Source organism: Spinacia oleracea, chromosome 3, assembly GCF_020520425.1.
Source record: "Spinacia oleracea cultivar Varoflay chromosome 3, BTI_SOV_V1, whole genome shotgun sequence".
Taxonomy (NCBI): Eukaryota; Viridiplantae; Streptophyta; class Magnoliopsida; order Caryophyllales; family Amaranthaceae; genus Spinacia; species Spinacia oleracea.
In genome coordinates this window covers 33,344,222-33,355,692 of record NC_079489.1, presented here as the reverse complement: position 1 = coordinate 33,355,692, position 11,471 = coordinate 33,344,222, and the positions used below count along the sequence as shown (strand labels likewise).

The window sequence follows — 11,471 nt, the reverse complement described above, 5'->3', positions numbered from 1 at the left end:
TGGATGATCCTGAAGATTAAGATCGACTTCACACCAGAGCACTACAGAGAGAGGGATGATAGGCGTGATGCCACTAGCATTTGAGTATTCTATTGTTTTAGTTAATTCTTTCAGTTATGGTTGAACAATAACACCACTGTTATCTCTTATGGCAAAACTCATCATTATGTCTCTTTTTTTTTATTACACCACCATTGTTAATTTGTTATCTTATGAAAAACCACTTGCCGCATATCATTATTTGCCACGATTGCCATTAATTTGCAGCATGACGATTGATAATGTCATTAAATTGTCGAATGTCATTAATTGTTCGATTGATATGTTATGCCATCTTGTTTGTCTTTGTTTAAAGTTTAAAGATTATGCCGCAAGTTCGAACTTTGTTTGTCCTTGTTAAATTACAATATGATAGTATCATGTTAGACAGGTTTTTATTAACGCATCTATCTTTGGTTATTTAGTAATGGATCTGATTATTTTGTTAGTTTGCACGACTGTACTTATTATGGACTTATATGTATGATTTTTGTTTAACTACGAAATTAGATTACAACTTGATATGGATGTGTCTAAGTCCTAATTTACAATTTTCACTTGTAGTGTGAATTATGTCGAATCTTACAAAACTTGAATTTGCGGCCCTTGATATTACTGGAAAGAACTACTTGTCTTGGGTATTAGATGCTGAAATTCACCTAGATGCAAAAGATCTAGGTGATACAATTAAAGAAGGAAATAAAGCAACAAGTCAAAACAAAGATAAGGCTATGATATGTCTTCGCCATCACCTCCATGAGGGCCTTAAGATAGATTACTTGACTGTAAAAGATCCACAAGTCCTTTGGAGTAATCTAAAGGAGAGGTATGACCACCAGAAAACTGTGATATTACCTAAAGCTCGTTATGATTGGTTACATTTAAGACTACAAGACTTTAAGTCTGTAAGTGAATATAACTCAACCATGTTCAGAATTACTTCACAATTGAAGTTATGTGGAGAGATAATCACTGATGCAGAAATGTTAGAGAAAACTTACTCTACCTTTCACGCAAATAACATTGTCCTGGAGACACAATACCGTGAAAAGGGATTTAAGAATATTCTGAACTTATATCTTGTCTCCTCGTGGCTGAGCAAAATAACGAGTTATTAATGAAAAATCATGAATCACGTCCAACTGGCTCTACTCCATTCCCTGAAGCGAATGTGACATCCCATAATGGGAAAGAAAAATATCATGCCAACAATAGTGGTCGAGGACGTGGTCAAGGACGTGGACGTGGACGTGGATATGGTCGAGGTCGAGGTCGAGTTGGTTCTTTCAAGAGCTTGTATCCCCACCAGAAGTGGGACAATAAAGATGGTAACAAACAAGAGAAATATAAAAGTGAAAATGTGACCAATGTATGTTATCGATGTGGAGGAAAAGGTCACTGGTCTCGTACATGTCGTACACCAAAACATCTGGTTGAGCTCTATCAACAATCATTGAAGCAAAAGGGAAAGAAAGTAGAAACAAATCTTGTGTACGAAGATAGCGAAGGGGACTTTGATTATGGCGATACACCTCACCTGGAAGTTGCTGATTTCCTCACCACCCCTGAAAGGAGTAATTAATCATTAGAGTCGTTTATGGTCATTTAAAGAATAAAACTTTATTTACTTGTATTCATGTTATTTTATTTTGGTTTTTTTTTGTTTGTTTGAACTATAGTTTTATATGACATTGTTAAATTTCGGTTATTAAGTTATTCTTATTGATTTCATTTATTTGAATAACATGAATACCCCTCAAGTTCAGTTAGCAATGAATGGTGAAGATTTATGCTTAGCAGACAGTGCAACTACTCATACCATACTGAAAAGCAAGAGATATTTCTCTCATTTGACAATGAAAGAAACTAGTGTGAGTACTATATCAGGTAGTACAAAGATAATTGAAGGCTCCGGAAGAGCTAACATATTATTGCCTATGGGAACGAAATTTGAAATCATTGATGCATTATATTCTCCCAAGTCACAAAGAAATTTATTGAGCTTCAAAGATATTCGACATAATGGATATCACGTTGAGACAATAAGTGAAGGAAATTTTGAATACCTTCACATCACGGGTATTACCCAAGGCACTAAGCATATTTTGGAGAAATTACTTGCATTCTCCACTGGTTTGTACTACACTAAAATCAATACAATTGAAACATATGCTACAGTAAACCAGAAGTTTACTGATAATTTCACTGTTTGGCATGACCGGTTGGGCCACCCCGGTTCAATAATGATGCGAAAAATAATTGAAAATTCATGTGGACATTCATTGAAGAACCAGAAGATTCTTCCTAATGATTTATCATGTGTTGCTTGCTCACAAGGCAAGTTGATAATACGGCCTTCACCAGCCAAAATAAATTTTTGAATCTATCAACTTTCTGGAATGTATACAAGGAGATATTTGTGGGCCAATTCACCCACCGTGTGGAACATTTAGATATTTTATGGTTTTAATTGACGCATCTAGTAGATGGTCACATGTATCCTTGTTATCAACTTGTAACCTGGCGTTTGCGAGACTACTTGCTCAATTGATTAGATTACGAGCACATTTTCCAGATTTCCCTATGAAGGCAATTTGTCTTGATAATGCTGGTGAATTCACTTCTCAAGCCTTTGATGATTATTGCATGTCCATTGGGCTAAGTGTTGAACATCCTGTAGCACATGTTCATACACAAAATGGTCTGGCTGAATCATTAATCAAGCGTCTCCAATTGATTGCTAGACCATTACTTATGAAGTCCAAACTCCCAATCTCTGCTTGGGGACATGCTATATTACATGCAGCAGCATTAATTCGCATCAGGCCAACGAGTAATCAAAAGTTCTCCCCATCACAATTGGTTTTTGGTCAGGAACCAAATATTTCCCATATGAAAACTTCTGTATATGTCCCAATTGCTCCACCACAGCGTTCTAAGATGGGCCCTCGAAGGAGGTTAGGAGTATATGTTGGATTTGAATCCCCATCAATAATTAAATATCTAGAGCCATCTACATGGGATCTATTTAAGGCTCGATATGCAGACTGTCATTTTAATGAGTCAGTCTTCCCAACATTAGGGGGAGAAAATACAAAGCTGGAGAAAGAAATCAGTTGGAATGAATTATCATTGTCTCATCTTGATCCTCGTACTAAACAATGTGAATTAGAAGTACAAAAGATAATTCATTTACAATGCTTAGCAAATCAATTGCCAGATGCATTTACTGACCCAAATAGAGTGACCAAGTCACATATACCAGCTGTAAATGCTCCAATTAAAATTGATGTCCCAACAAGACAATATCAAACTGCTAGTGAGTCTACAGCACGCCTGAAGCGTGGTAGACCTATTGGTTCCAAAGATAAGAATCCTCGTAAAAGAAAAGGAGCGACGACTAATAATGGCCAGAACGAGGAAACAATGAATTTTGAAGAATCTCCAGAAGAGACTTTAGACATGACGAATGAAGAAATTCAGGTACCTGATAATGAAGAGATCTCAATTAATTATGTCATGTCTGGAATAAAATGGAACCGAAATAAAATTGACGTCGATGAAATTTTTGGATGCAATGTAGAAGTTGATGTTATGGATGAAAATGAGGATCAAGAACCAAAGTCTATTGAAGAGTGTACACAAAGTAATAATTGGCCAAAATGGAAGGAAGCAATTGAGGCAGAATTAAAATCTCTTGCAAAGAGAGAAGTATTTGGAACAGTAGTCCGTACACCTAAAGGTGTAAAACCAATGGGACATAAATGGGTCTTTGTGCGAAAGAAGAATGAAGATGGAGAAATTGTGCGATACAAGGCACGTTTAGTTGCACAAGGATTCTCACAAAGACCTGGAATCGATTATGAAGAAACATACTCTCCTGTGGTGGACACAACTACTTTCAGATTCCTTATCAGTCTGGCAATTAGAGAAGGACTGGATTTACGTTTAATGGATGTAGTCACAGCCTACTTATATGGGCCACTGGACAATGACATTTATATGAAAGTCCCAGAAGGATATAAACTGCCAGAAGCAGCAAATTCTAGTTCTCGAGAACATTACTGCATAAAATTAAATAGATCTCTTTATGGATTGAAACAATCAGGGCGTATGTGGTATAATCGCTTAAGTGAGTACTTGTTAAAGGAAGGCTATAAGAATGACCCCATCAGTCCATGCATTTTTATAAAGAGATTTGGAGCAGGATTCGTAATAATTGCAGTGTATGTTGATGATTTAAACATTGTTGGGACTCCTGAAGAGATATCACATACAGTGGAATATTTGAAGAAAGAATTTGAGATGAAAGATCTTGGAAAGACAAAATTTTGCTTTGGGCTACAAATTGAGCACCTAAAGAATGGAATCCTTGTGCATCAAACAACATACACAGAAAAGGTACTGAAAAGATTCTATTTGGATCAAGCACATCCGCTGAGTAGCCCAATGGTTGTAAGATCACTAGATGTGGATAAAGACCCATTTCGCCCTCGAGAAAACGATGAAGAAATCCTTGGTCCTGAAGTACCATACTTAAGTGCAATAGGGGTATTGATGTACCTTGCTAGTCATACAAGACCCGACATATCATTTACAGTAAATTTGTTAGCAAGGTTTAGCTCATGTCCAACTCGAAGGCATTGGAATGGGATAAAACATGTACTTCATTACCTCCAAGGAACGAAAGATATGGGATTATTCTTTCCTAACCAGACCAAAGAAGACTTAATTGGTTTTGCAGATGCAGGTTATTTGTCTGATCCCCATAATGCTCGATCACAAACAGGATATGTTTTCACATGTGGTGGTACTGCCATTTCTTGGCATTCCATGAAGCAAACTATTGCAGCTACTTCTTCTAACCATGTAGAAATTTTAGCTATCCAAGAAGCTAGTCGTGAATGTGTATGGTTAAGGTCTGTAATTCAACATATACGAGAAGATTGTGGCATATCCACAGGGAAAGAAGCTCCAACAGTTATGTATGAAGATAATGCAACATGCATTGCACAGCTCAAGGATGGATACATCAAAGGTGATAGAACAAAGCACATTTTACCAAAATTCTTCCACCCTAACTATTGTATCCTATATATACCTGGTACTATATGGAATAATACAGACAACACTATTCTCTCTCTTACTCCTCCTGTTTATTCACAACAGTACTTAGTTTCTTTCGTTATTCTTCAAGTTCTAAGTTATTTCAATTCAAGCGAGTTTGAGTGATTAACGCAAAGGGATTATGTGCCTATTTATTTAATGAAATTCTAAGTGCATTATGGTGTACCCGTATACCACTTAACTATGTGATACGAACAAATCGGAAGAAGGGCCTTAGGTGGCGCCACTTCTCCTCATGTGTTCGAAATGTTTGATGCTTTATTGCATATAAATTGATTGACCTGTTTGAACTATAACCTTAGTATTGTCTATATCGAATCCAGTCATTAAAGTTAGTCTTCTTATTCATCCATGAGAAGGGATATAGCTAACCAAGGAATAGCTGATGTGGTTATAGAAAACTAGCCGAGGTAGTTCAGAATCTAGCACAGGCTAGGCAGAACCCAGTTCATGATCCGGCTAGGGAAAAATGTTAAAAAAGGTAGCTCAAAGTAAGCCTCCACTGTACCAAGGGGAGTCTGACCCAAGTGTACTGGAGAATTGGCTAAGGGAAATTGATAAGTGATAGTGGTTGTAAACTATCCCGAAAACCTTAGGGTAAATAGTGTTATGTATTACCTTAGGGGAGAAGCTGATTTTTGGTGGCAAAGGTGTGAGAATGCTTTAAGGGAAACCCCTGGATTTTGATGGGAGTCTGTAATATCCCATATTTCACTAAGGAAGATACTATATACAACCTTAGATTTATATCCTTAGTCATATAATAATATAGATTTATAATATATAATAGTATAATTTATAAACTTAGCTTTTACTTTGTGGAATATTTTTATAACACTAACTATCTAAGTAGTACTTTTATAACACTAACTAGCTAGAAAGTAAACTCTAAACAACTTTGCACTGATGAGTCTTAGCCTATTATACGTTGGTTCTAGCTATAGCCTTAGCCCTAACTTATACTTTTGTTAATATCCACGTATAGTTCTACCAATCAATAAATAAATAAATCATATAGTAAACAATATCATCATCCTCGTCAATTGTAGCGTCCTACCCGTATCGAGCAAAAATCTAGGAGGAATATACCTCTAAGCACAATATCCTAACTAATTTACCATGATTGTAGGATTTCGTAGTCAACCCGTATCTTAACCGTAAAATCTCACCCTTATCTCATTAGAATCTTTAACCACTCAAATTGACAACCCTAGTGTGCCCTCTCTATAAATACCGACTCATGCCTCATAACTCAAGTTTTACCGTTTAATCTTTTATAACAGTTGTATAGTTGTAAATAGATCACCTAGTAATTGAGTTGTAATAGTTTGAGTTTTGTAAGCCTTAGCACTTGACAATGTGATCAAGTGTGGCGGTGATACCTCCGATTTAGGTGTAAGCTTCCGCAATTTATTATAAAGTCTTTTATATTCTTATTTATTTCTAGTTAGTAAATCGGGGGTGTTACAAAATGGTATCAGAGCCTAATCGCTCTTCGGGATTGACGCAGAGATCTTCATATCTCAGCGTTGGAGTTGTCTAGGATTAAAATAGGTAATTAACTGTTAAGTTAAAAGTATAGGACAAGCCTTTTAATTTAAGAGAGTATCTCTTTCTATGTGTTAGTTATGTGATCTATGCGATGTGATTATGTGATCCCCGAACTCCTTTTTAAGTTGGAAAGTATATCCCCATTACTTTAAATATAGTAAAATTTGGTATAATTTTTATTTTAAGCTTTTGCAACTAAAGTCGTTTTTTGTTTTTCAAATTTTAAGTTTCGGGACGAAACTTCTTTTAAGGATGCTAGATTGTAATAACCTATATTTTTTCTAATTTTAAGTTTCGGGACGAAACTTCTTTTAAGGATGGTAGATTGTAATATCCCATATTTCACTAAGGAAAATACTATATACAACCTTAGATTTATATCCTTAGTCATATAATAATATAGATTTATGATATATAATAGTATAATTTATAAACTTAGCTTTTACTTTGTGGAATATTTTTATAACACTAACTATCTAAGTAGTACTTTTATAACACTAACTAGCTAGAAAGTAAACTCTAAACAACTTTGCACTGATGAGTCTTAGCCTATTATACGTTGGTTCTAGCTATAGCCTTAGCCCTAACTTATACTTTTGTTAATATCCACGTATAGTTCTACCAATCAATAAATAAATAAATCATATAGTAAACAATATCATCATCCTCGTCAATTGTAGCGTCCTACCCGTATCGAGCAAAAATCTAGGAGGAATATACCTCTAAGCACAATATCCTAACTAATTTACCATGATTGTAGGATTTCGTAGTCAACCCGTATCTTAACCGTAAAATCTCACCCTTATCTCATTAGAATCTTTAACCACTCAAATTGACAACCCTAGTGTGCCCTCTCTATAAATACCGACTCATGCCTCATAACTCAAGTTTTACCGTTTAATCTTTTATAACAGTTGTATAGTTGTAAATAGATCACCTAGTAATTGAGTTGTAATAGTTTGAGTTTTGTAAGCCTTAGCACTTGACAATGTGATCAAGTGTGGCGGTGATACCTCCGATTTAGGTGTAAGCTTCCGCAATTTATTATAAAGTCTTTTATATTCTTATTTATTTCTAGTTAGTAAATCGGGGGTGTTACAGAGTCATTCAAAGATGCCTTGAGGAACAAGTTTTACCCACCTTACCTGAAAAAGTAGAAAGCCCAAGAGTTCATTGAGTTGAAGATGGATGGGTTAACTGTGACTTAGTACTATTCCAAGTTCATATAACTATCGAGGTTTGCACCTGAAGTGGTGGCAACGGAGGAGCTTAGGGCTCAAAGGTTTGAGAATGGGCTGTCAATGGACTTGAAATTGTTGCTATCTGGGGAAACCTTTACTTCTCTAGATACCCTGCATGGAAAAGCTGCTCATCTGTATGGACTACAGTTGAGGAAAAACAAGGCTGAAAGTTGAAATGGTGAGAAAAGGAAGGACGTTGGGAACCAAAGTCATGGGGTAACCAACAGAATTAGGGGAACATTAAGAAGAACAAAGGGAATAACAATTTCCAGTTCAAGGGGAACAACGGTGGGAACCGAAACAACAACTACAACAAAAACTATAACAACAACAATGGTAATGGAAACCACCCTAGAAGGAATGGAATGAGGGGTTATGAGTGTAGGCGTTGTAATACGAATCACCTGGAAATGACTGTAATGGTAATGCGGTGATTTGTAGGTTTACAATAGGCCAGGCTATAAGGAGTATAGTGTTTCTCAAGAATGGGAAGCCTAACCAAAGAAAGAACCAGAACAAGAATTGGAACAACAACCAGAATAGGAATGGGCCGGGGGATATGCTGGTAATAATGAAGGAAACCAGAGGGGTTACCAAGGTAGTAACAATAATGGCAATAACTAGAATAATGGAAAACCTGGGGGAAACCAACAACAAAATGGAAATAGGAACAACAAAGAGAATGTCAATGGAGGTGGCTACAACAAAGGGATTGCCCAAGGAAAGCTGAATGTGATCTCTAGGCAAGAAACATAAACTTCCTCTAACGTCAAAGCTGGTAGATTTTCTATAACTCAAGTTTAGTTAAAGTACTATTTGATTCTGGTGCAACTTATTCGTTTACCTTGGGGAAATTAGGTTTGAGTGAACCTGAAGAAATTGAGGTACTCATAGTTATACCAACTGGTAGCATAGTGAAGTGCACCAAGATTCATAGGAATGTGTCTTTGACCATAGCCAATACCATATTCTTATCCAGTCTAATTGAGTTTGAATTAGGAGAGGTAGATGTAATCTTAGGGATGAATTGGTTGGCAATGTTCAAAGCAAAGATTGACTGCGAAAAGCAGAAGGTTCATTTGAGATCTGGCTTAGGAAAGGTAGTATCCTATCGTTGTTTTGGTAAGCCTAGAAACGTAGGAATCATCACGGAAATGGAACTCATGAAGCTAGTCAATAAAGGGAACCCAGTTTTCTTATGCAATGTAAGAGACCTCAATAATGAAGTTAAGGATAGACCTGAGGACATTGCAGTTGTGAATGAGTTTCTAGATGTTTTCCAGAAGGGATCCCCGGAATGCCTCCCAATCGACCTATCGACTTTACTATAGACTTAGTACCTGGAACCGCACCTATTTTGGAAGCTCCATATTGAATGGCTCCAGCAGAAATGAGTGAGTTGAAGGGACAATTGAAGGATTTGCAGAAAAGGGTTATATTAGACCAAGTGCATCACCATGGGGAGCACCAGTTCTGTTTGTGAAGAAGAAGGATGGAAGTACGAGACTCTGTATAGACTACATGGAGCTCGATAATTCACAACCAAGAACAAGTATCCTTTTCCTGAGATAGATGACCTGTTTGGCCAATAAAAAGGAGTAGGAATCTTCTCGAAAATTGACTTATGTTCAGGTTATCATCAATTGAGAATCGCGGATAACAATATACCAAAAACTGCATTTTGGACTAGACACGGTCATTATGAGTTCACAATTATGCCTTTTTTATTGACCAATGCACCCGCAATATTCATGGACTTGATGAACCGTGTGTTCCATGCATTTTTGGACAAGTTTGTAGTTGTTTTCATAGATGACATCTTAGTGTATTCGAAGAGCAAAGAAGATCATGCTGAATACTTAAGGCCTGTGTTGAATACACTTAGAGACAACCAGCAGTATGCTAAATTCCGAAGTGTGAATTTTGGTTGGAGAAAGTTGCATTTCTAGGAAATTTTGTGTCAAAGGAAGGAGTTGTAGTGGACCCTGCAAAGATTAAGGCTGTTAGTGAACGACATACACCTAAGAGTGTCACCAATATTTGAAGTTTTCTTAGTTTAGCTGGATATTATTGACGCTTTGTGCCAAACCAATGACTACTTTGATGAAAAAGGAAGCTAGGTTTGAGTGGAATGAGCAGTATGAAGCAGCACTCCAAGCTCTAAAGACGCAATTGACAATCGCGCCAGTGCTAACTCTACCAGATGGAGGCGATACCTATAATGTGTATAATGATGCATCGAAGAATGGTTTAGGGTGTGTATTGATGCAGAACGGGAAGGTTATTGCGTATGCATCAAGGCAGTTCAAACCGTATGAAGATAACTACCCTACCCATGACTTAGAGCTAGCATCCATAGTGTTTGCATTGAAGATATGGAGACACTACCTGTATGATGTGAAATGTAAGATATTCACTGATCATAAGAGTTTGAAGTACATTTTCGCACAGAAGGATTTGAATATGCGTCAAAGGAGATGGTTGGAATTGATTAAAGACTATAATCTAGACATCCAGTATCACGAGGGAAAGGCTAATGTAGTTGCAGATGCCTTGAGTAGGAAACCAAGCCATAGTGTGAATGCGTTAGTAGTTGCTAACGAGTTATGCAAAGATATGCAACGATTGAATCTAGAGATCATGAGTGGTAAATGTCTGGAGGGAATGATGCGTTGGCTATTCAACCATCAGTATTTAATGAGTTTAAGGAAAATCAAGCTGGAGACGTAAAGTTGGAGCGGATCAAGGAAAAGATTTCGCAAGGAAAGAAAGCAGATTTTAAGGTTCATGATGATGGAAGTTTCAGGTACAAAGGAAGGTGGTGTGTGCCTCAAAAGTGTGAAGAGTTAAAAGAAAAGATTATGAGAGAAGGTCACAATACACCATATTCCGTTCACCTAGGTGGTGACAAGTTGTATAAGGATCTGAAGAAGGTTTATTGGTGGCCAAGAATGAAGAATGAAGTAGCTGAGTATGTAGCTAAATGCATGACTTGTCAGAAAGTCAAGATAGAGCATAGGAGACCTAAAGGAAAGGTTCAACCATTAGAAATTCCGAGCTGGAAGTGGGACTGAATTTCAATGGACTTTGTCACTTATTTGCCCAAGTCGAAGGTCAGAAATGATACCATTTGGGTTGTGGTAGATAGATTGACCAAGTCAGCAGTGTTTTTACCAATTACGGAGACATGGAAGATGGAGAAACTTTCTATGGATTACATTAGTATGTTGTGAGACTACATGGAGTTCTTAAGAATATCGTATCAGATAGGGATTCAAGGTTTCTATCAAACTTCTGGAAAAGCATGCAGAAGAACTTTGGTACAACATTGAAAATGAGTAGAACGTTCCATCCAGCCACAGATGGACAAACTGGGAGAACCATTCAGACACTTGAGGATATGCTTCGTGCATGTGTGATTGATTTCCAAGGAAGTTGGGAAGATAGCTTAGATTTGATTGAACTTTCATATAGCAATAGTTATTATGCTAATATAGGAATTACACCATTTGA

At 36.9% G+C, this 11,471-nt stretch overlaps 2 protein-coding genes across 2 annotated transcripts; both read left to right on the top strand.

Annotated features, from left to right (window-relative positions):
- The first annotated feature begins 611 nt into the window (after positions 1–611).
- LOC110778917 (uncharacterized) lies at positions 612–1,157 on the top strand. The gene has a single exon (XM_021983458.2). The coding sequence runs from the start codon at positions 612–614 to the stop codon at positions 1,155–1,157; it is 546 nt and encodes a 181-aa protein (XP_021839150.2).
- On the top strand, positions 1,157–1,621 carry LOC110778928 (uncharacterized). Its single transcript, XM_021983465.2, has one exon. The coding sequence runs from the start codon at positions 1,157–1,159 to the stop codon at positions 1,619–1,621; it is 465 nt and encodes a 154-aa protein (XP_021839157.2).
- The last annotated feature ends 9,850 nt before the right edge of the window (positions 1,622–11,471 follow it).